This window comes from Melozone crissalis, unplaced genomic scaffold, assembly GCF_028551555.1.
Source record: "Melozone crissalis strain CALT ecotype California unplaced genomic scaffold, PUWL_Pcris_2 ptg000005l_1, whole genome shotgun sequence".
Classification (NCBI taxonomy): Eukaryota; Metazoa; Chordata; class Aves; order Passeriformes; family Passerellidae; genus Melozone; species Melozone crissalis.
In genome coordinates this window covers 58,138,197-58,164,084 of record NW_026535783.1, presented here as the reverse complement: position 1 = coordinate 58,164,084, position 25,888 = coordinate 58,138,197, and the positions used below count along the sequence as shown (strand labels likewise).

At 40.8% G+C, this 25,888-nt stretch overlaps 1 protein-coding gene across 1 annotated transcript; it reads left to right on the top strand.

Moving 5' to 3' along the window:
- Positions 1-770: 770 nt before the first annotated feature.
- On the top strand, positions 771-25,160 carry DDX4 (DEAD-box helicase 4). Its single transcript, XM_054286161.1, has 21 exons — positions 771-830; positions 1,271-1,334; positions 1,603-1,677; positions 3,207-3,284; positions 3,486-3,572; positions 3,779-3,856; positions 4,058-4,138; positions 7,802-7,882; positions 8,844-8,909; positions 9,109-9,189; positions 9,570-9,650; positions 11,160-11,302; positions 12,426-12,578; positions 13,696-13,850; positions 16,193-16,322; positions 17,342-17,508; positions 20,579-20,724; positions 21,577-21,676; positions 22,789-23,059; positions 23,215-23,295; positions 25,080-25,160. The coding sequence occupies exons 1-21, from the start codon at positions 771-773 to the stop codon at positions 25,158-25,160; spliced, it is 2,259 nt and encodes a 752-aa protein (XP_054142136.1).
- Positions 25,161-25,888: the final 728 nt, after the last annotated feature.

Here is a 25,888-nt window from a genome sequence, read left to right as displayed (position 1 = left end):
TGATTTTAGTAGAAGAATTGAACCAACAGGAGTGCAATCCATGTTCTCCTCTGCTCCAGCATCACGTCCTGAGCCAGGAATTCAGTTACCTTTCTTATCTCCTACAAGTCTGGTATAACAAAAAAGCAGTGGGAAAGAGGTATCGTTCTAAAGTTTGAGTTATCCGGGGGAGGTTATTTTGGTTTTTTTTTCCTGTTTTACACAACTTTTTTTTTCCTTTATATTTTAATTATTCCAGCAGAAGCATATGTTGGGTGTGACGCTAATGTTCGAAAAGGTGTGGGCAGTGAAATGATCCCGGCGCCATCTGCGGCCCGGAAGCTCCAGGCCCGCCCAGCCTCGGCAGCGCCATTCCCGCCGCAGCGGCCGCACGTGAGGGGCCGGGGCGGGGCCCGCCCGCGCCGCGCGCCCATTGGCCGCCGGGCGCGGCACTTGACGTGGCGGCAGCGGTACATGTGGCCGCACTGAGTGCTCTCGGCGCCACCCGCCATCTTCTGTCGTCTCGCAGTGTTGGTGGCCGTGGGACGGAGGTGGGAGAGGGGCTGCCCTGAGGGAAGCGGGGGGCTTTTTCGCGGCTGGACCCTCACCTCTTCCATTCCCCACCAGCGCAGCGCCTGGGCCGAGCGCGCTCACTCCCGCCCGCAGGCGTCGGCGAGCTTCGGTGCGGGTCGCCATTTTCTGTTCTTTGGCGGTACGCTCCGAAGCCGGGCGGGAGGCGGGCGCTGATGTGTTCTGTCTCCTGCAAGCAGGTCTGGCAGGGGCGCAGCGTCATGGAGGAAGACTGGAATGCGGAGATAGGGGATGAGGCGTTACTCCCATCCCTTGAGAAGGTACGAGTGGAAGGGGCAGCTGTGGCGATGGAGTATGTTTGTTTCTCGAAGTTTTTTTTCCTCCAACCCTTGTCCCTGTAGCCTGAGTGGATGCTGGGCAGTGGCGTTCCCAGTGGCGTTGGGATGTTTGGAAATATGGTAGGCAGCCATAGGAGCTCATTGTTACCGAAGAGAGGAGTTTTTCTCTGCACTAGCAGTTTACTTGCTGCTGTGTTGTTCGGATACTAGAGATTGTTACGTGCTTAAGTGAGCTCGACATGTCAACTCTGAATAATGTGATTTTTTGGTAACTTTCAGTATGCCATTTAGCGTGAAGTGCATCTTTCAGGAGATGCAGAGGGCAGCTTCTTTCCAGCGCATGACTTAGTAGCTGTGTTTGTATTTACGTGCTTTGTTAAGCCTAAAGTCGTCATGTTGTTGTGCCTTTTGTCTTTCTGCAGGTTAGCTTGCTTGAGAGACCAAATGACACCTCACCTGTCTTTAATTCAAGTGTAGACTCATTTGGTATGTGAAAGGCGCTTTTGACTTTACTGATGTTTGGAAGAGTTGGTCCCTTGAGGTTTATACAGGATTAAAGGAAAATACAATATTATTGTGATATTTTCATGGGACCCCTATGAAATAGCAGCAACAAATTATATAGATAACATATGATTAGGTTTTATTTTGGACTGTCAGTGCTTCTTTATTTACTGCAAATATATAGTAACATATAACTACTAAAGAGTCAAAGATAGGTTTGAATTTTAACTTAATTTTTTTCTAATTGTAGGTACTGATGAATTTGTGAACTCACAGCATCAGCCAGTGAGTAGTTTTGGTAGAGGAAGAAATTTTGCAGCCAAAGGTAACTTCCAGTAGTAGTTCTATTTCTAATGGCTAATTATGTGTGATACATTAAATTTTGCCATTCACCACTTTCAATCAGCAGGCAGGTTCAGCTCCATGAAAGTAGAGTTCCGTCGTGCGTGACCGTGGCTTGGGAAGTCAAATGCCATCACTCCAAATGCCCTCCTCTTCCTTCCTCTTTTCCTGGATTTATATGCTAAGCTTGATGCCACATGGGGTGGGATCAGCTTTCCTGGCTCTGTCCCATCCTGTCTTGTGCGCCCTCACCCCTTCTTGCTGACGTGCTCCTGTGAGGGGCAGAAAAGGCCCCAATTCAGTGTGAGCACTGCTCAGCCCTAGCTGAAAACATCCCTTTTATTATCAATGCTGTTTCCGGCAAATCCAGGGCACAGCCCCGTGCCAGCTGCTGTGAAGGAAATTGGCTCTATCCGAGTCAAACATAGCACAGTTGATTCTTTGAAAAAACTCTGTACCATCCTTTTTGTTGAACCCTGTTATGGTGGGTGAATGCTAAGCTTATTTGGTGCAGGGCACTAATGTCAAGCAGTTTTGCTGTAGGCTCTCCAGCAGCAATTATGAAGTAACTGGTAAGCTGTATTTAAGATGTGTTGTATTTAAGGATGCTTGGAATGCTATCATTTGTATATGAGGCCTTAAGGTGTAATTTTTTTTGTCTCTAACTGATGTGGAAGAACCAAACTGACTGACATGCTGGTATACACACCAAGCTTTGGTGGCAGAGAAGCCGCAGATGCTGTGCTAGGAGAACTTGATGGTGTATCTGCATCATCACTGTATCAGATGATGCTCTTTGTCATTACAATATGATAGAACAGGTGTTCAGCTGAAAAATAAGGACTAAGGGGTAAATGATCCAAGGTGATTGTTTGGGCCTTAGGTAACACCTGAAACTTAAGTCTAAAATGAGGAATACCTTGGTTATGCATATGGTTTATGTTTATACATATGCATGTGTTTATTTCTTTTCTCAGAAGAATGACTAAGGAAATTAAAAACAAAAAAATACACTACAAACTTGCTGCTGACTGAATAGGTGTCTCTGAATAATAAAAAATAGAACTCTGCAGATCTGAAAGACTTCAAGTTCTCACTTCATAGCAGGCAGCAACTGGCATTGCCACTTTATAGTATCGGTTAAGAAAACTGTGGAGGGACAAATGCTGTCAGTTGCCCTTGAACCAGAAGTCTTAATTGATCTGCATGCTTACTGAAGAGTTGAAGTTTGTGGCTTGATTAGCATATACACATGTAAAGTCAAATACTTAATGACCTAATGTTTGATTTACTTTTTGAAATTGTACAGGAGAGCAGTACTGTTTCCTGTCAGACTTCTTGGCAAAAAGTACATCTTGTCTTCATTTTTTTCACATGTTTAGGCAAGTGACTCAGTTGTATATTGAAATCATTAGACAAGGACTGAGAAGAACAGTTACCAGAAATAAGGGGCTTGACCTGCACATTGGAATTAGGCAAACATCAGTGATTGTGTGCTATACTGTGCTGCAGGTTTTCAAGAAGGAATTGAAGAAGATGCCATTACACAAAACAGAGGGTTTAAAGGATTTCGCGGTGCCTTTGGACAGGGTAAGTTTGTTGCATTGACTGGTTTGTTTGATGGCAGCATACACTTGCCATTCTTTGTGGATTTTCTTGTTCCCTGAGAATGAGCAGTCAGGAGTGAAAGTGTTGAAGTGAATTATTTTCTTCATCCAGGTGAAATGCACATGATGTGCTGATGCATAGTGAGCACAGTGAGTTACTGCGTGCTGTGCTGTATTGTTGCAGGTTTTCAAGAACGCAACGCTGTAGATGGTGCTAGTACACAAAACAGAGGGTTTAAAGGATTTCGTGGTGGCTTTGGACAAGGTGACAGTAAGTTTGGTGTTTTTTTCATATGGAGTGGTTTGTATGGGTACAGTGTATGTTTGGTGATCTTCCTGGGTTTTTTTTTCTCCCTAAGAACTACCAGTACAAAGGTGAAATCAGTAAAATGGCTTCTGTTCTTCATCCAGATAAATGGCATTTGATCTGTACATGCGAAATTGAGCAAACTGTGTTTGTGTTATGTTGTGCTGCAGGTTTTCAAGCAGGAAATGGAGAAGATGCTGTTACACAAAACAGAGGGTTTAAAGGATTTCGCGGTGCCTTTGGACAGGGTAAGTTTGTTGCATTGACTGGTTTGTTTGATGGCAGCATACACTTGCCATTCTTTGTGGATTTTCTTGTTCCCTGAGAATGAGCAGTCAGGAGTGAAAGTGTTGAAGTGAATTATTTTCTTCATCCAGGTGAAAGGCACTTGATGTGCTGATGCATAGTGAGCACAGTGAGTTACTGCGTGCTGTGCTGTATTGTTGCAGGTTTTCAAGAACGCAACGCTGTAGATGGTGCTAGTACACAAAACAGAGGGTTTAAAGGATTTCGTGGTGGCTTTGGACAAGGTGACAGTAAGTTTGGTGTTTTTTTCATACAGAGTGGTTTGTATGGGTACACAGTGTATGTTTGGTGATCTTCCTGGGTTTTATTTGCTCCATGAGAACTAGCATGGGGAATTGAGAACTACTACTACTGGTTCTGTTCTTCAGCTGTGTTGTGGAATAGCAATGGTCTTTTTAAAAAATGAATATTTTTGGGTATAGTACAGTATAAGTTGGAGTTAATGAAGATGTTGTTGGCACTGTTTCTCTGCAGATTTCTCTGTTGGAACAAATAGCTGGCTTTAGTTGTAGCATTTAATGATACTAGTGTGTGATTTAGAAGAGCTGATCAAGCAGCTACCCCCCCCATCCATGCCAGACGGGAGAGGGGCAGTGTTTAGGCCATTTGCACGTGATTTAAAATGCTCTAGTGGCACTCGTGACCAGGAGTGGGCGAACTGAGGTGTGGCCCCTCAGAGAGGGTGTAGCATGGCGAGTAACAGGTGCGTGGCAGGGCAGTGAGGGTGTGGCACAACAGGGACCTGTGGTGTGTCAGTTTATGTGGCAGTTAGTGCAGGTGGGGCGCAGCCATTGTCCTGGTGATGGGTTGGTGTGATATTTCAGCTGTGGTTTTTTTTGTTGTTGTTGTTCCCCCCCACCCCCTGTTTACTAGATCCAGTACTGATTTACAAGTGGTCAAAAGTGGTGGCTGTTGCTGCCAACAGCAAGGGTTTGCTAACCTAGACAGAACTCCCCCAAGAGGGAAGTTCTGGCCACTGGCTGCAGCAGGGGGTGTCTGAGCCTGGTGTTAGTACCAGAGGATGATGCAAAAAACCCTTGTCTATGGTGTAAGCAGGTAGGTGATTTACTGTGTCTGAGGGCACAGCTTAAGAGGTGGAAGGGCCTAAGGAGTATTAGAGGAAGCAAAAGAGAAATAGAGTGGGGGAGTAACGCCCTTCCAACTGTAAGACGAGCTCTGCCCCTCTTGCTGCCAGGCAGGAGGAGGAGACATAGTAGATGGGGGGGAGTAAAGAGGTCCCTCCCAACCCCCTCTGCTTTCCCAGGAGCTCTTACAGAATAGGTATGAGACCCTAGATCTAGAGGGTCAGGCATATGATACAAAAGAAAAAAATCTGTCTGGAGGGCCATGCAGTTGTACTTAATCTGTCAGATGGATTGCAGCCTCAGGTCTTAAGAAGAAAGGAAAGGTGGTTATAGTAGGTGACTCCTTTCTAAAGGGAACTGAAGGCCCTGTCTGTTCACTGGACCCACCCCAGAGGGGAAGTCTGCTGACTATCTGGGGCCTAGCTACAGGATATCACCAGGAGACTCTGTTAACCTCTTCAGCCCTCTGGTTATTACCCACTGCTGGTTGTCCAAGTGTGCAGTTATGAGCTTGATAGGAAGGGCACCAGTGCATTTTAAGATGACTTCAAGGCTCTGGCTCAACTGGTTCATGGGACAGGAGCACAGGTGATGCTCTCCTGTCATCCTTCAGTAGCAGAGATGAATGATGAAAGGAATAGGAGAACCCGCATTATCAGTAACTGGCTTAAGGACTGATGCTGTCAGCAAATTTTGGTTTTTATGATCATGGGGCAATTTTCACAGCAGCAGTCTTGTTTGGGTTGCGTAGGGTCCATCTGTCTAACAAGAATTCTAGGCCAGAGTTGGCAGGGCTGATTGAGGGGGCTTTAAAATAGGTTTGAAGGGGAAAGCAGATGAAACCAGGCTTTCTAGAGAGGAGGCTAAGGGTGATAAGCCAGAGTCAGCAGTGAAACCAGCCCAGCTGAAGTGCATGCACACAGATGCATGCAGCATTGGTAACAAGAGGAGCTGGAAAACGTTGTACAGGAGGAAAACTGTAACGTAGCAGCCATCATGGAAATGTGGTGGGATGACTTACCCAACTAGAGTGTTGCAGTGGATGACTGCTTGCTCTTCAGAAGGGAGTGACAAGGGAGAAGAGGTGGAGGGTTCACTTTGTATTTTAGAGAGAGTCTCAACACTACAGAATGTATGATTAATGATGATAAGGTTGTGTGCCTATGAGCAAGGATCAGCAAAGGGCCAACAAGGCTGACATCATGGTGGGTGTCTTACAGACCGCCTAACTAGGAGGAAGAGATGGATGAATTATTGTGTAAGCAGCTGGAGGATATTTCAAGATCTTTATGCCCTTGTTCATGTAGAAGATTTTAACCTACCAAAATCTCATGTAGGAGATTTTAACCTACCAAAACCTGGGAGCTCAGCACAGTAGGGAAGACGGGGAATCTAGGAGCTTCTTGGAGTGTATGAAGGACAGCTTCTTGTCACATCTGGGGAACTACAGGCCTGTCAGTCAGCCCTTGGTGCCTAACAAGGTTATGGAACAGATCATCTTGAGTGTGATTATATGGCACGTACAGTACAGCCAAGGGATCAGACCCAGCCAGTGTGGATATTGGAGTGGCATGTCCTGCCTGACCAATGTGATCTCCTTTTGTGACCAAGTGACCCACCTAGTGGATGAGGGGAATGCTGTGGATATTGTCTACTGGGACTTTAGCAAAGCCTTTGACACTATCTCCCATAGCATATACCTGGAAAAGCTGTCAGTTTATGTCTTGTGTCACGTGCTGGCTTAAGAACTGGCCGGCCAGGTGGACCCACAGAGTTGTGAATGGTGCTGCATCCAGTTGGTGAGCAGTCAGTCACTTGTGTCCCCCAGGATCTGTGTTTGGCCCAGTCCTGATTAATATCTTTACTGATGATCAGGATGAGGAGATTAATCTACTGTTAGCAAATTTGCAGATGACGTTAAGTTGGGTGTGTATGTTGATCTGCTGGAGTGCAGGAAGGCTGTGCAGAGGGACCCAAACAGGCTGGATTGATGGGCTTTCCCAGTGTATCTAGCCATACGCTGCACAAGTCCAGGTGCTGGATCCTGCCCTTGGGTCACAACAGTGCCCTGCAGCACTACAGGATGGGGCAAAGTGACTGGACAGCAGACAGGCATGAAGAGACCTGGGGTACTGAACAGCCAGCTTGACATCAACCAGTGTGATCAAGACGGCAAATGGCATCCTGGTCTGGATCAGCAGTAGTGTGGCCAGGAGGGCTAGGGCTGTGATTGTCCCTCATACTTGGTACTGGTTAGCCTGCACCTTGAGTACTGGCCTAGTTTCCTCAGTTTAGGAAGGACCTTGAGATGCTGGAGCAAGTCCAAGGAAGGGCAACAGGGCTGATGAAGGGTCTGGAGCACAGGTCCTACAGGGAGCAGTGGAGGGAGCTGGGTGTGTTTAAGCTGGAGAAAAGGAGGCTTAGGAGAGACCTTATCACTCTCTAAACTGCCTGAAAGGAGGTTGTAGCCGGGTGGGGATCAGCCTATTTTCCCAGGCAGCTAGTGACTAGACAAGAGGAAATAGTCTTAAGCTGCACCAGGGGAGGTTTAGGCAGGACATCACAAAGAAGTTCTTCACAGAAAGAGTGATGAAGCATTGAAATGAGCTGCCAGGGAGGTGGTGGAGTTACTGTCCCTGGAGATGTTAGGAAAAGCCTGGACCTGGCACTCAGTGCCATGGTTTTGTTGATGAGGTTGTGTTCAGTCATAGGTTAAACTTGATGACCTCAAAGGTCCTTTCCAACCTAGCTGATTCTGTGATTTCTGTAATTTTATATTCCATATGTGCCTGTGTGTTACAGGTACCAAAGATGGACAAAGAGATATACCTCAGTCTGGAACTCTCAGCTTTAGAGAGAGAGGAACTCTCACAGGTGGTGCAGGTGAGACTTTTTAGTAGTGGGGGTGAACTGTACAGATTTCCTCATTGGTGAGTTGTGGGAGTGTAGCTAATTTTTCGCTTGGTTGGGACTTTGAGCAATGTGATCTAGTAGGTGGCAACCCTGCCCATAGCAGGGAGGTTGTAACTAGGTGACCTTTAAGATCCCTTCCAACCCAAACCATTCTATCATTTCTATGCATTTCAGAAGTGCTCCTTCGTATCTGAAGAACAATTGATTTGACTATATTTGGTTCAAATAATGGTTTTTAGTAACTGTTGCAGAGGCCTTGTGGTAATACTCATTGAGGACATAAAGCAGCATCTTTAATACATGATAGCAATTAATTTCTGTTAAAAAACAAGTTGCTTTTTTACCAGCACAGTTTCTATTCTTTCAAAAAAATTAAGACCATTTTCCCACCTTTTTGACTGAAGCCTGTTGTGGTAGGGGAATGCTAGACTTGACTAAGCAGAACAGCAGCACGTTGATGCAGGGCATCAGTGACAAGCCATTTTGCTGTAGACTCTCTAGCAGCAATTGTGAAGTAACTTGTGAGCAATGTTTAATGTCTCTTGTATTTATGGATACTTAAGGTACTGTCTCTTACATGTCAGCCTTTAAGATGTAGTTTTTATTTGTTGATGTGGAAAAACCAAACTGACAGATATACTGGTATACACCAGGCATTGGTGGAGAGGAAGCCACAGATGCTGTGCTAGGAGAACTTCATGGTTCCTGTACAAGATGATGCTCTTTATTTTTACATTATGATAGAACAGCTAAATGCTTTCTGGCAAAAAAGTATCTTTCTTTTTTCAGATATTTATGAGAATCACTTTGTTATATTGTACTTTTTATATTAATAAAATAAGGACTGAGAAGAACAATTACCAGAAATAAGGGGCTTGACCTGCACATCAGAATTAGGCAATCAGTGATTGTGTGCTATGCTGTGCTGCAGGTTTTCAAGAAGGAATTGAAGAAGATGCCATTACACAAAACAGAGGGTTTAAAGGATTTGGACAAGGTGAGTGTAAGTTTGTTGATTGGTTTGTTTGATGGCAGCATACACTTGCCATTCTTTGTGGATTTTCTTGTTCCCTGAGAATGAGCAGTCAGGAGTGAAAGTGTTGAAGTGAATTTTCTTCATCCAGGTGAAAGGCACATGATGTGCTGATGCATAGTGAGCACAGTGAGTTACTGCGTGCTGTGCTGTATTGTTGCAGGTTTTCAAGAACGCAACGCTGTAGATGGTGCTAGTACACAAAACAGAGGGTTTAAAGGATTTCGTGGTGGCTTTGGACAAGGTGAGAATACGCTTGATGGTTTGGTGTTTTTTTCATATGGAGTGGTTTGTATGGGTACAGTGTATGTTTGGTGATCTTCCTGGGTTTTATTTGCACCCTGAGGACTACTACTACTGGTTCTGTTCTTCAGCTGTGTTGTGGAATATGAATGATGTCTTTAAAAAATGAATATTACTGGGTATAGTACAGTATAGGTTGGGACAATATAAAATATTATATACAATATAAAATATTGTATACAATACAGGTTGGAGTTAATGAAGTTGTTGTTGGGACTGTTGCTCTGCAGATTTGTTGGAGTAAATAGTACTGGCTTCAATTTTAGTATTTCATGATACTAATTTTATACCCTCTATGTGCTACATACCTGTTACTTACAGGTGGTAGAGGTAGGCAAAGAGACATACCTCAGTCTGGAACTCCTGATTCTAGAGAAAGAGGAATACTCACAGATGGTGCAGGTGAGGCTTTTTCGTGGCAGGGGGTGAGCTGTATGGATTTCCTCATTGGTGATCAGTGACAAAGCAGTTCCTTCTTAATTCTGGCAGATACTGTCACTAATTTTTCTTCCTGTTAAGAACTTTCTGCAAATGCTAGGTATCTTGGTTGTGTGCCTGGGAAGACATGTTTGTAACTCATTTGAATTTTAGTTACTGGCTTTTCAAAGCTGTAATGTTACATAATCTTTTTCTTTGTCATGCTGAGGCTGGTTAATGCACAGTGAAGCGGATGTGCTGACCCCAAAGGTGAAAGTAAGCCTTAAAATCTTGCTAAATTTTGAAAGATTTGATCTAGACTTCTACCCTTCTACCCTCTGTAAGAGGAAATATTTTGTCGTCAGTGCTGAAAAGTACGATGTATAGCTCCGACAGGCCACTTACTCCCTATTTAAATTGGTTTTAATTTTTGGGGTTTTTTTGTTGTTTGCTAGGGATTTTTCCCCTGTAGTCCTGCTGTATTCTTCTGCCACTGATGCTACTGTACCTGGCTATGTATGTTGTCCTACCTAGAGCATAGTAATATATTATTCACAGAAGTACCATAATTCAAATTAGGAATGGGATTAAACCAGTGTAACGGTCAGTGGATGGCTGATATTCTCCATGTAAGAACATTTTGTGTGATAACCGTAAAAAACTTCATTGTAGAAAAGATGGCTATATGGCTCTTTACTCAGAGGGTGAGTTGCAGTGAAGCATTGGAACAGGTTGACCAGAGAGCTTGTGGATTTCTCATCCCTGGAAGTGTTCAAGGCCACATTCAGTTGGGCTTTGAACGGTATGGTCTAGGGGAAGATGATGTCCATCCTTTTACCTGGGGGTTGGAAATGGATGATCTTCAAGGTTCCTTCCTACTCAAACCATTCTGTGATCCAGTGGTTAGTATACCTGTCCAGAAGTGATACTTAATATCTGAAGAACAATTGATTTGCCTCTGTTTGACTCAGTTGAACTAATGTTTTCAGGTTTTCAGTTCAAATAATGATTTTTAGGAATTTAAATCTTTATAGAGGCAGTATGCTAGTGCTTATAGTGGACATAACTGCATCCTTAACACAGAACAGTAATTCTTTTTCATTACTATAGTGTAAAGTATTAGTGTGTTAAAAAGTGTTCTGGGCAGTGGTATGCAACAGTTGCATCTATCTGTGGAAAGAGTTTTTCAGAAAGAGTAATTTGTTGTGTGGGAAGCATGTCCTTCCTTGTGTTCTAAGAGCATGTGTCTGTCTGGATGATGATGGAGAGCCTAATTTAATTTTTGTTAGTATCTCTTGAAAGTAGGGTCCTTGAGTGAGTGTGAGACATGAATGCTTTACAAGACTGACTTCATATGGAGGTGAAAATGGGAAAAATGGAGGGAAATCCAGATGACATTTTGCTGAACTTAACTTCAGTAGCTTCATACTTAAAGTAGTTTTATTTTAACAACTTCTTATACCGTTTTTGAACTTAAGTGGTTGTGTTCTTAAGGTCCAAAGGTGACTTATGTTCCCCCTCCTCCACCTGATGATGAACAAGCCATCTTTGCACATTACCAGACAGGAATGAATTTTGACAAGTATGATGAAAACGTTGTTGAAGTGTCAGGACTGGACCCTCCAGCAGCATTAATGGTTAGTGAACTGGGTATTATCACAGTTTATGTCAAGCATGATTTACAATGATGTGTAGTGGGTTCGATATTTGCAGCTAATGAAAATAGCTGCAATAAAACATATCAAATCTTGCAGATAGTGTGATGTTGGAAGGAGGTGCTCCCCATTTGAAAGACAAAAATTTGAATTCACAGTAACTAACAAACTACATAAGTGGTCCAGAGAAAGTAATACTGGATATATTGTAAGAATAGTCATTAAATTGTGGAAGAATACCAGTTTAGATATTGAAAGAAAGAGGTCTTTGGCAACAGTTTCTGGCCAGGCTGGTATAATTACCTTACTGAAGTCAATTACTGAGGGATCTTCAAAAATGTAAATGAACATCTGTTGGGGTAATATGTGTTTAGACAGAGGGGTTTTTTTAAAAGTAATTTGTAGCCCTGTTCTCTGCGCTTGCAGTTCATTGTCATAAACTAAGTTATACTTGCTTTACTTTACTTATTAACATATAACTTAGTTTATGTATAATGGGTGGCCAGTTTAAAAAGGCAAATACTCTTTTTAGGAAAAAGAATGAGGAGAGAAGTGGAGAGGGGTTAGTAGTACCTGTGTTGAAAGAGAAGATGCAGAGGTGTTCTCCTCATCCATCTTGAGGAAGGTGGTCTCACTGAAGTTAAACTGATTTTTGTCACCTGTGTTGCTTTTTGGTCCTGGCTAGGAATGTTGTTTTAGCTACCCTTACTGGTTGTGGTACAGAGACCACGTGTAACTCCTACATGAAATGAAGTTACAGATTTCAGGTTTTTTTCATGGCATGCTATGTGATTTTACTTGCTTGAATCTAGGTATATGACTTCTGAGCAATTCTCTCTTAAAACTAATAAGACCAGCTGAAAGTGTTCATAACATTCACTGTCCTGCAGACAATGTTACTTGAATTGCTAGCATGAGCAGATTTTAGGGACCTTTGGGGCTTTTACCTTTTGGAGCCTTGGCAGTGTAAATGACTGAGACCACTAATAACTACTACTAACACACTTTAGTATTTGGATGTCTCTATCATACAGTAAGCATTTTGGATTTTAAACTTTCTGCGTTCTGTGATTGTGTAATAACTATTAATAATTTTCTCTTGCAGAGTTTTGCAGACACGAACATGTGTCATACTTTAACTGTGAACATTGCTAAAGCTGGGTACTCTAAACCTACTCCAGTGCAGAAGTATAGCATCCCTATTATACTGGCAGGACGGGATTTAATGGCATGTGCCCAGACAGGATCAGGAAAAACTGTAAGCATTTTGTGCAGTATTTATTCTACTGACAGTATTTGATCATGAGCTTTCAGAGGGATGCCTCACTCTTCCACATCTCGCATGCTTGACTGATTGTTATCCAGATATTTCACTTGCACAGCAGTGGCAGGTATCAGGTACAGATATGAATGATGATAGGGTTGTCACATTTTGGCCTTTATCCTTTATTTTAGTAAACTAGTATCTTGGTACAGCAGGCCAGCCTTCAGAGATACAGATGTGGATTCAGAAGTATAGGCAGGCAGTCCTAGAAACTGTTTTTGTTTTGTGTGCGTGTTTGTTTGTTTCTTTATTTTTCTGTGATGTGTGGATGAGTTTTGTTGTTTGGTTTTTTTTTTTCAAAATTACACCTCAGTGTAACTGTGGTGTGCAGGTTTGTCATACTTGGTTTGATGAAATCTGATGTGCACCTGTCATGGTTTTTTGCCTTTAATCATGGAACACTGCTGAGAATTGATACTAAGCTGAAAATTGTCTCAGCTTTTTAAACTCATGTACCAAAATGTAACAACTGGCAGCTGGTGGATGCGGTTGTTTCATTATGAATGCAACTTTTTGCTATTTAGTTTAGTGTGAAATCTTAGTTTTGTTTTAAGGTAGCTCGCTAGTTCTTTTGAAAGACCCCTTCTGTTTGCAGAAGGGGAAACATCTAGAGTCTGTGCTCTAAATATTCTGAATGGTTTTGTACAGATGCAGGGTTGTGGTTATCTAGGCTTATCTGGAAGTAAATGTGCTGATGTGGTGTAGCTGTGTTGCAAACTCATCTGCCGTTCTAGTAGGTTTTGGTCTTGGGTTACTTAATTATCAGGGTATGTAATCTGTGTATGGAACTGTATGGAAAGTTAGCCACTGCATGATTGTGTTCCTGTGTTACTGGACTGTTAAGATCCAGAGATCTACTTTTGTACTGGTTAACAAGGTTGAATGTTCTCTTGTGCATTTAGGTCTATCCTTCTGCAGTCTGATGTTCTTTATCATTATGTATACTATTACTCAAGCTTTAAGATTGATACACAGATTTTTATGGGACTGATGAAAGCTTTTAATCTTAAACAGCCCAAATACTGCTGTGTTTCCCCTCCCCCCCCCCCAGGCAGCATTTCTTGTACCAGTTGTTGCCCAAATGATGAGGGATGGTGTAACTGCCAGCAGCTTTAAAGAGCAGCAAGAGCCGGAATGTATTATTACTGCCCCAACTAGAGAACTGATAAATCAGATCTTCCTAGAAGCAAGGAAATTCGTGTATGGGTAAGCATTTGCACTGTTGCCTGGTATTGATGATTACTTTGCTTGAATCGGCAGTGGTTGGTTTTTTTCATAAATACTTGAAATTTTTTTTTGTGCCCATCAAATTACAAACACTCGAGTTCAGATTATAGTACAGTTTAGCAGGTTTCTTACTATATGACGAGGGATTTAAGTGCCTAATCTTTCTGATACTGGGGTGGATGGATGGAAGGCTTACTCTACCTTGAAGAGGAGATAAGTATTCAGCTTATCACTGATGAGAAAAGTAAAGTGTCTTAGAAGACTTGCTAAGGAAGTTTTCCTGTCTGACCTTTCAGGAGCCACTCTGACAGTCACTCCTTGGACCAAATTCCCTTTGCAGCAGGTGGCTCTAGTGAGCAGCTTGCTGCCCAGCTTAACTTCTACACACACCACTCAGAGTCGGATAAGGTTTCCTCAAGTAATTTCATTGTTTTGCAGCAACCTGTAACAGCTCAGAGTGTCTTCTGAAGGGACCCCTGAACAATGGAATCACAGGGCTTTTTTATATGCTCACAGTTTATGTACCTAATATTTTGAGGTCTTTTTACTAAGTTATTTGCTCCTGCGGAGTCTGAGCGTCAGGTGACCTGGCTAGTGATGCAGGTGCATGTAGCCGTTGTTAAGTAAAGGGTCAGTGCTGGTTCCTGGTCTTTTGCATGGGCTCCAGCAATTTTTTGCCACCCAGAGATCAGTCTGCAGCTTGCTCTGCAGCTGCACACTGAGCTACCTGCACTAGATATATTCAATATGAAGGAACTTTTTAGCTTGTCTTACGTAATTTATACTTGCTTTACTTTCATCTTGGCAAAATGGAAGTGAGTGTTATGGGCTTTAATTAATTTCCAGTGATGGTTTCTAATTACTCCTACTCCTGATGTTTCTGGTCTTAGATATGTCGGAGCTCAAAGAAACTCTTCGAGCTTTCAAAACAGAACAAGAGATCTAAACTTCTCGCTGAGTCCTTGAATGTTGTGTGAGAGTACATTTGTACTAGATTTGTCATTAATCGTTTTACTAAGTAATAGGTTTTACCAGTGTACAGAAGAAAACTAAATCTGTGTTATATAATGGTTTGTTACTGTTTGTAGGTGAAATGCAGAGCATCATTGCTGCAGAATCTGGTGGGATAAGTCATACTTGCTTTTATTCAAGCAAACTTACACTTGGAGGCTGTCTGCCTTCAGGAAGAATGATCATGTTTGCCTATCTACTTATTAAATAGGTTTTTAAGAACAGCTTCTTAATCTCTAAAACTGTTATATAACTTTGTAGCTGATTCTGTTTGTTATGCTGTTTTTAAACTAGATACAGATGATTTCATCATAAAATAATACTTGAGTCTAGAAAGTTTCTCTAACAGCTGATTTGTAGTAAAAATGAGAATAAGTTAAACAGTATCAGGATGTGAATCTGTAGTGTCTAAAGAAGAGCTTGCATATTGAACAGTTGAAATGCATGCTTTTAGGCCCTTGATTTATTTGCAAATAGGAATATGAAATATATATGTACACTAATGATAGGTAAATACTGAAATTATGGGATTCCAGAGGGAACGTCTATTCTTGACAAAAGCTTTCTGAAAAATTGTGTTTAACTTTGGTAAAAATTTACCACATTTATCTGATTACCATTGTTGCATATGAAACTGAATTAGTATCTTCAGTAAAAGACCATTTGAATTTGTGTGTGGAAATACTTACTGTATGCATGTAAAGATCTTAGCAGAAGATGATAAAGATGAGCTTATAAACATGATTCAGAGCTGCATAAGGTAGTTGTTGCTTAGAGAAGTGGCTTTGTACAGAAGAGTATCTACTTGATCTAACCAAAAAGCATGGTGGGAAGAGCACAGAGTAGTATAGTCTTTGGGTGGATTTGCTGTCTAATCCTTGAGTCACTATGGCCAATGTGTGTATTTATTGTTTTGCCCCTTTTAAGGTCTGCAGAGATTCCTTCTGAAGCTCTAGAGGCATATGTAGTGGTGGTTCTGCTTTTTCTGAGGATGCTGTATTAAGTCTTAACACTCTTTTGACTGTTACTGTTAGTAGGACTCAGTTGAAGAGAGGGGAGAATGCAGGCCAAATCAAGTGTTTGTTCCTGGCAAGCCACTTGGGCAGCCTCTGTTACGTAGTATGTGGGGAACTGTAAGCTTACTTGGAGTGGGTTTCTGGTTTTGAGCACTGTTCTTGGACTAAGCTGTATGCTGAAGGAGTTAAACCACTCTTAAACTCATTTGTGGTAGATCTGATTATTTTATATGAACTTTGATGAAACAATATTGTTTGCTTACTTAATTAATCCAAACCTTTTCTACACGATAGAACTTGTATAAGGCCTGTTGTGATCTATGGAGGTACACAGACAGACTATTCGATTCGTCAGGTAAAGCAAGGCTGTAATATACTGTGTGCCACTCCAGGAAGGCTTCTAGACATCATTGGAAGAGGAAAGGTAACATCTTAACACTTCATCTGATTTCCTTAAATACCCTTAACTAAAAGACAAAATACTGTTTTTTGTTCTTTTAAATTAATGGAAGAAGAGATTGGCTTTCAGTGGCTCTATCAGTATGCTGCCTTTGTACAGGCACTGAAATATAACTGATGTTTATCTTAACTGTCTGAATTCCTTGAAGTTTTTGAAGGAGTAGCCTGAGTCTAGATCTCTTCAGTTCCTTTCAGAGATAGCTGGATAATATCAGTCTAAATCAAAGTGGCTGCAGTGGTCATGGCAATAAAATTTTATATCTTAAGTACCTGGAACACTTACACGTAGTTCTTGTGGCATATTCTGTAATAGATCTTCACTTGGTGTCCTGTTTGTTTTGCTGCAGTAGCTTTTTAGCTATCTCACACTATTTTCATACTGATCCAAAATACAAAAAGCTCCAGGTTATATAGTACTATATTTGAATTTTTTGTTTTCCCCAGTCATTATAAATTCATATTCAAATTTCTTCGTGTTAGTGTGGTGACTCAGTGATATTCACTGAACAAACAAAGTTTGGAAAAACACTTGGTAGTAAACTGGAGATGAGTTTTCTGTAGTTGTCAGGCTTTTAGTCAAAAGTGATAGTCTTGTTCAGCAGTGGTGAAGTTGTAATAGTCTTAGAAATGCTTTCTGATGTAATTCTTTTTCAGAAAAATAAAAAAGGTTTTTAGGAATCTTTGAGGGTTATGAGAGAATCTTTCTAAAACTCAGTGTGATTTGAAAAGAGATGGGCTGAATTATAGTTGGTCTCTAAGCTCTGTGTTTACATTGCTAAACCAAGTTCTGAAGCACTGTGGCGTGTGAATTTGTGCTGATTAAAAGGCTAAGTAGAGGTTGAGATGTAAACAAATCGTGATAACTTTCACTTTTTATTAACTTGAAAGAAATAAGTAAAAGGTGGATTTTGGCAATTAGGTTATTTTGCAAGTGCATACTGTCAGTGAACCAATAGTGTTTTTCTTTGACTGAAATACTTGCAGATTGGATTGCATAATGTGAAATATTTGGTGCTAGATGAAGCAGACCGCATGCTTGATATGGGTTTTGGTGCAGATATGAAGAAGTTGGTATCTTTCCCAGACATGCCACAAAAAGAGAAACGCCAAACACTAATGTTTAGTGCCACTTTCCCTGAAGAAGTTCAGAGGTGAGTAGAATAAAAATAGAAATAAATCTGAAGATGTATAGAACTAAATATCTGAAGAGTTAAGAACATTCCTTATTTTTAAAGACTTGAAAATACTGAAAGCTATTGCTTAATTTAAGCAGGTACTCTAAAACATTAACTGCTTAATTTAGGTGGGGTCTTCTAAGCAATTTAGAAAAGTTTTCGCAATGCTTTTAAATGCTACTTCTGCAGAAGTCCTCATGTTCCCCCCGTTGGTTTCTTATTCCTCCCCCACTGCATCTCTGCAAGCTGAAAACCAGTGATGTTGCTGATAACACCATAGACTGATGAGACGTAGCAGTTACTGCTCAACTTACCAGCATTCATAGTACTCAGTTCTTACTTAGATAATTATTTATTTTCAGTAGTTTTAAAGTTTCTACAGTTGGGTTTATGATACATCTTATGTGTTTACTACTCATTAACTTTAAAGTTCCTCTCGCTTAAGGGAGCAGTCTTCAACAGATGGTATGGTTGCTGAGTAACAGAACAAAACAACTAATTCCCAGCAGATGGAAACTTCTTAGTATTTCTTCTGCTTTTTGAGACATCAACACCTAAATATTCACTGTTAAATCAGAAAACTCTCCAAACTTCAGTCGCAGCACTGCAAATAATTTTGATCAAGTCTGTTGTAGGATACTGTGAAGAGTGTTGGTAATTCAGTGAGTCAAATCCTGACAATTTCCTTTGGTTTCAAAAAGTCTGAAATACCTTTTTTGAGGCAGGGAGAAAATACTTCTCAGTAGCTTGCTGTCCTGAAAGAGGGGAGTGGACTGCTTTCTCCCATTCAGTCAGGTAGTGCTGACCACTGATGTGGAAATGTATCACCTTTCTTAAAGCAGGACTCACTTGTTGTGACTTTGGTTCCTTGTCCAGACTTTTTTCACAGGGTTCTTTGTGTGGAAGAATAATCTTGTAGTGAACTAAAAATGACCTTGTTTGCTTAGCTGGTAATCAGGCATTCAGATGATACTGTACACAACTATGGTTTGTGTTCATTCCACGGGTTTACTTGTTTCTTCAAGAATGTGGTCTCACTTGTCAGTGTATCCTGGGGAAAGACCAGGTGTGTATATCTTCCTGTGACATAGACAGTGTGCTCTGATTCATTCAGGTTTTGGGTTTGAAAGAAGAATCTGGGTCCCTTTTAGGTCTGTTTTTATCGTAGTGGTTTTGCTCATGCTTTTGGTATGTATTTTTCTTGCATACTGGGGGATGAATCAGGAGTACTGTAACTACCAACAACTGAAAAGAGATTCTTTGAGCTCCTTGTTGAAGATACTTACTTCTGTTAAATGAAAAAACCCAACAGACCTACCTTTTTACTGTCAGTCCTGCAGTATTTACAAGTGCTGGTGAAGACTTCGAAAACATGGGTGCTTGGATCATGGTTTGGAAGTGCGTAATAACATAAGAGTCCTAGAAGCATTTAGGTTGGAAAGGACCCATAAGCTGATTAAGTCTAACCATTAACCCAACAACGGCAAGTGAACTACTAAACCAATGCCCCAAGTGCCACGTATGCGTATCTTCTGTGCCATTGCCTCCCAGGCCAACTTGGTCCAATGCTTGGAAACTCTTTCAGGGAAGATTTTTTTTCCTTAGACCTTAGCTGGTCTAAGCCTCTCCTGGTGCAGCTTTGAGGTGGTTTTTTTTTTTTTTGCCCCTGTCATTCTTGTAACCTTTTGAAATTGAAATGCCTGAAGGTAAAGTTCACATTTTAGAGTGTGAAAACCCTTGTTTTCTGGAGTCAGTTAATTCCTGGATGTAATGTTTTCCTGGTGCTGAAGTCAGGAAAGCTAATGATTTCCCCATACTGTGCTACCAGGAGAACTTGAAACAGTATAATATTTTGGTAGTGTTGGACGCAGAGGTGCACTCTTTGGACCTCTTGGGTTCAGATCGTCCTGCATTTCTGTTAAGTGAATATAATCAGATTTAAGTTTAACATAACATTTGGTTTTACACCTGAATTTGTTATTACATAGACCTTTGATCTGTTAGTTGAAGCTCTTTCTGTACATGTGAGTTGAGGGAACCATGCATTTTTCTAGTTGACTGGAGAACTTTAATTTAGCATTTGAGGCTTTATATCTTCCACTAAAAGGCTGTGGTTTAATCCCAGGTAGCAACTAAGTACTTTATAGCTGCTTACCCTAGAAGGCTGCTCCAGGATCTCCCCGAGGCCTTCTCCTCCCCAGGCTGAACAATCCCACCTCTTGCAGTCTGTCTTGGTAGGAGAGAGGTGCTTCGGTGTGTTACCAGGTTAGTGGCCTGCGTGAATTCATTCCAGCAGGTCCACATCTTTCTTATGCTGGGGATCCCAGAGCTGAACACAGGTGGGGTTGGGTCTCACAATATCAGAGCAGAGGGGCAGAACTGCCTCCCTGCTCCTGCCAGCCACATTGCTTTGGATGTAGCTCAGGGCACAGTTGGCTTTCTGGGCTGCAAGTGCACCTTGCTGGGTCTTGTCCTGCCCTCATCCACCAGCACCCCCAGGTCTTTCCCTCCAGGTCTAATTGGGATCCATTCTCTGTCCAGCCTGTACTTGTCCTGTTCTATCAGCCTCTGTAGATGATTTCTCTTTTTTGTAAACCCCCTCTAGTACTGGAAGGCTGTAATAAGGTCGTTCCAGGCTTAATAATCCCCACTCCTCAACTTTCTGTTTATATTCAGAGGAGAGGGGGTGCAGTCCTCTGATCATCATTGTGGCCTCTCTGAATCTTCTGACATGTCTGTCTTCTGCTGAAGATGCCACAGCTGGATGCAGTACTCCAGTTGAGGTCTTAAAAGGCAGAGTAGAATCCCTTGACCTGCTGGTCACACTTTACACAGTCCAGTGTGTGGTTTGTGTACTGGACCAAACTATGCAGACTCTTCTGGCTTTTTTAAAATGTATATAAGACTACTTGCATTGTTCCTCACAAAATGGAGGATAAAAATATTATTTGTGAATGTTGCTTAAACATAAATGAAAATAGGTGCTTTTAAAGCAAGAATAATTACATAAGATTTTTCATGTTGTTCAATTTTATCTCTTTTTCAGGCTAGCTTGTGAATTTTTGAAAACCGATTTTTTATTTGTTGTTGTTGGACATGCGGGTGGAGCATGTAGTGATGTTCAGCAAAATATTCTTCAAGTTTCTCAGTATTTCAAGAGGGATAAACTCATAGAAATTCTACACAGCATAGGTAACTTTACTTAATGCCAGTTGTTCACCAGAGAAGTCAAACTTGCTTGGCTTTAAAATTGTGTTTGAAGGGTCATGGCTGTATGATTTTGTTGTGTGTTGCATGCTTTACAAGACTGTTGATGAAGCTTGAAGCAGAATTGGGGAGCTGCAGGTTTTTCGGCATATTTTTGTAGGGGTATTTCATAGTCATAGGCTAGTTTGGGTTGGAAAGGACTTGTAAATATAATTGAATCTAATCTAATGCCCAGTATTTGTCAATCATTCATCTCTATTAAGTACTATTAGACAACCTTCCAGATGGCTTTCTGCTTTATATGATCAGTTACAATACTTAAGCATCTGGGGATACTATCTCATGATTACAGGGGTGTTAAAATTATTGTGTGAATGTTTGGGCCTGTGTTTTATTAATGTCTAGGATTTTTCCATATTTGTTTCGTATGTCTTGTTTTAATGCTGAAGACTGAATGTGAGTTTGGAATCAAAAAATGGTCTGTGGAGTCTTGCTGTTCAGTGCTCAGGATAATGTACTGCTTTGAGCCACATGCTGTAGAAAGGAAATGCATGCATGTTGCAGGGAACAATTTTTGTTTTCTCTTTTTATTGCGGAGAAAAACAATGTATGTGTCTTCACTCAGTTTCTCTATTGATACAGAAATTGATGGATTGAATTTATTTAGCTCAGAATAGGCAAAAAATTACAGTCATACTTAGAAGACTTTATTCAAAATGTGTGCCTGTATTAGGTGTTAATATAAATAAGCATTAGGTGTCAATATTGATTACTCTAAATAGTGAAAATTGTGTCATGATTCAAACTACAGTGGCTTCAAACTTTTGTTCAACATAGGTAATGAACGAACTCTGGTCTTTGTGGACACAAAGAAAAAAGCAGACTTCATTGCTTGCTTTCTTTGTCAAGAAAATATACCAGCCACTAGTATCCATGGGTAAGTATTTTTAAAGTGAAAGTCACCTGTGTTTTTTAAGAACTTTTGTTGAGGACTCACATTTGACCATATCTGTGTAGTTTAGCTTGCCATGTGTTCTGACAGACACCGGAATATCAAGGTTGAAGAAGGGCTAAAAGGATCTTGGCAGATGCAGGATGTTTGTGTATATCCTGTGGCTGTTGGATTTGTAGGTGTGTGAAAGCCGTATAGCTCTTTAGAAGATCTGGCCTTTCATTCTTGGTGAGCCTGAATTGCTAACCCACAACCCCCTTGTGTGGGAGGAGGTTCTTAATACATTTCTGTAAAATTACTGTAGTGTGAATTGAGGTATATGTAGAATAACTGGTTCAGTGGAATCTGTTGAACTGTCATGAATGTTACTGGTTTCTGAGTAACTGTCCTAACTTCAACTCACAAAGGTAAAATTACTGTTCTCTGGAGTAGTGGCCATATCTGTGTAGTGTAGCTTAGCATACCAGATGTCACTAAATATCCCATGTTAAGATCCTGAAGAGCACTGGTTAGCTTACTAATTTGTTTTCTTACTTGGACAATAAAGAACATGAGTGATTTCTGATCCACTGTAGTTCAATACTGGATAATTTGTAAGTAGTCTTCAAACATAGAAACACCAGAGCAAATCTAGTTTTCTTGTTGCGATGATAAACAGAAGACAAATTCTGTACTGTTGACTGGCCACAGTTTTTTTAGTATATCTGAAAAGTTGCCTGTGCAGGGGGCTGTGTAGACTTTGTCTTTGCTATTCTGGCTCCCTGCTACAGAGCTGTAGGAAATTGTAATCAGTTAAGCAAGTGGATTGTTTTGGAGAGGTAGTGAGTTTGATGCATAATTATCTCCAGTTCTTTTAAAAAATGTCAATTTCTCTAGAGACTTAAGTTTAAACAGTTGCGCTGTCTTGCTGCTCTTCAGTTAAAAATGCAGAAAACCTAAACTGGGCAGTGTATGAGTTATTTGGGTCTTTTTTTGTTTTACATCCATTGTCCCTATTTTCCCCCCCAAGAGCTTCTTTCCATGAACCATTTAAATTGTATCATAAATAATACTGTGAATTTTAGAGATACCCATTCTCAACCTTGCTTTTTTTCTAGAGATAGAGAACAGAGAGAGCGAGAAATAGCACTTCGGGATTTTCGTTCTGGAAAATGTCCAGTTCTTGTGGCAACCTCAGTGGCAGCAAGAGGTCTGGACATTGAAAACGTTCAGCATGTCATTAATTTTGATCTTCCTTCCACCATCGAAGAGTATGTACACCGAATTGGGCGAACTGGTCGTTGTGGAAATACAGGAAAAGCGGTTGGCTTCTTTGATAACAATTCAGATGGTCATCTTGCACAACCTCTAATTAAAGTGCTTTCCGATGTAAGTTTCAGATCTTAGTGCTGAACTTTTTCTGTTCTTTAAGATTTCACTTGAATGTACTGAACAACTGTGACATTTTGGGTACACTTAAGAAACTCTTGATCTGAATTGGTAAAGCAGTCAAAGTCTCTGAATTGGTTTTCCTAATTGCATAGGCTCAGCAGGAAGTTCCTGTTTGGTTGACAGAAGTTGCTTTTGAGACTGAAGGAGGACGACTCCCAGTTAATACCCAAAAGGTAGGTCTGGAAATTAATTGAAAGTCCTGGCTGTTAGAACTTTGTCTGAGACAGTTTAAAACTGTCTTTAGTGGTATATATCCAGTAAAGCCACTGAAACTGTTCTGACTGTATTTATGTCCCTTTTCTTAGTTGCGCATCTTCAAAGAATTCACTGTTACTGAAACTAATTTCAGGCAAGCTGCTTGACTTGGGCTGTTACAGTGTGGCCCCTTACTAGCTGCTGCAGTCGATCTATAAAGTCAGGATTCCTCTGGAAGAAAACATTCATGCAAACATAAACAAAAGCTGTAGTTCAGAAATTTCTGTGCTACATGTGTATGGTGGGAGTAAATAGTTCCTGATTATACAGTTACTGCTTGTTACGAATCACTTAGTCAAGCAACTCAGTTGATTGAACACTTTAGTTAATTATAGTTAGGTAAATGCCCTGGTCTGGTCTCTGTCAAAATTCTTCATGTCTGTTATGGGGAGAAACCTTCTAGGCTCTTGCTGTTGGTAATTTTAGATTCTGTGCTTACTCCTATTTGAAATTGAAAGCTTTTCCTTCATGTCTTGATTCCATAAGAACTTTATCACAGATCAGTTGCTTCCAGGTGTTACAAATCTACTTTGAGACCATAGTAGAAATAACTGCTCTCAGTGCTTACACAATGTCTGAAGCTTCACTTCAAGCTCTCATCTTCCTTTCATTATTTATCTTTTCCCATATGGCAGTTACTGAAAGCTTTGGATGGTTTGGGTGTTTTTACCTGGCTGGCTAGTCTCTTTACTAGATAATTTTTCTGGGGGTATGGGGATTTCATAGGATGTCAGATACACAAACGTTGCTTCCTTCTCAAACTCTCAGCCTCACATTACAGCTGTTGTGTGTGTTTGCACAAACCTTTTCTTGCAGAGTAACTCTTTACTCAGTGGATCTTTCTTACATATTCTACAAGAAATATTCTAGTTCAAGGACACTTTATTTTTGCTTTTTTACTAGATTGCTTTCAGAGGTGGATCTCACTAGATTGCTTCCAAATGCATGTCTCCAGCCTTTTAGTGTCTCCCAGCATTTCATCAAATCCATTATTTCTAGGTCCAAGTCCATCCATGGCCTTCACAACCTCTGAGTAACCAAATTTGACTGTGACTCTTTGTCCATAATAGAAGAGATTTTTGTGTGAAATCTGTCTTCTTGCTTTGGGAATGATACCCTTAGTAGCTCCTTGAGTTGAAGAATGTGAGGTTCTAATTATTATGAGACCTTCACATGTCAGTCTGACAGAAACTCTTCATTTATAATCAGCCCCATTTTTCCTGATAAGTCCATTTGATAATCAAATTATGAATTTGAAAGAGGAATCTATTGGAGGATCTTACATGATTATTTTGAGGCAGTCTTAGAGATTACTGAGCTTTATTCTTTTTCCAGATGAAAAGGATTTGCATTACTGGGAAGGTAATGCAGACAGTCATTCTGTAGTATGTGGTGGAAAAGGAAGTTTTTTTCCCACAATTGTATGAACTGATTTGTGTTGGGTAAGAAAAGAAGTTGAAATGTGAACTGTGGGAAGTGTTATTCCCACATGTGATAAAATCTGAGGTTGGTTAAACTGCAGTAATTTCGCACCAGGGTAAAAAAATCCATGTGTATAGGAGATTAATGATGAAGACTTCCTGAGTGTTCAGATTACATTGACATAGGTGCACGCAGAAAGCTAAAATTGTTTTGTGGTGACTTACTATGAAATGATTGAAAGTATTAATAATTCTAAACTAGGACCTGTTGTGTTTCCTAGAATTACAGAGGCAGAGGCAACGTGAATGCAGGAGAAGTAAAGATGGACTGTTCTGCAAGAGAAATTGAGTCATGGGATTAAACTGCTTTATACCAGACTTGTTTGTATTGTGTTTTGCTGTAAGTGAAATGTTGCATGAGAAGATAATCTTGTGAAGACCCAGTTTGGGAAGGAGCTTTATGTAAGGGTTCACCTAAGCTTTGTTTTGCAGCATGTCAGTTAAAAAGTTTGAATCTTGTGTTAAGATGATTTAAGGATCTGTTAAACAGCGCTTCAATAAAAGTTTGAGATGTGCACTTGGATTGTTGCTTCTGTATCAGCTATATGTCATTGCAGTTTCACAAACTGGAACTAAAGGTCAGTGGTTACACCTCACGAACATGAAAAATACATGTTCTTTACGGAGAAAGGATGAAGAGAAGGATGGAGCCCTGCGTTGCATCTAATAGAATGTTTTTAGCTTTGACTGATATAAATACACTTCTGCTATCTCTTGTAGAAAAGTTTGCTTTAGAACAAGCTTGGTGCCTTATATTCAAGAATTTTCCCAGGCTTGTAGAAGCTGAAGGAGGTAAGCAGTCACTAACAGTTCTAGATTTTCATAAAGTTGCTTTTTAATTTAATTTTTTTCTTATCAATGCAGTGTGCTACAAAGATGCATATCATTGGATGCCCAAAGAAAAGAGCAAGGTCATTACGTTTTGCACAGCTGAACAAGCTTCCAGGCTTCTCACGGCTTGCTATTTAGCACACAGTGCTGAGCACTGTGTCTTGTACAGTCTTCCCACTAAATCTAGGGAGATAATACT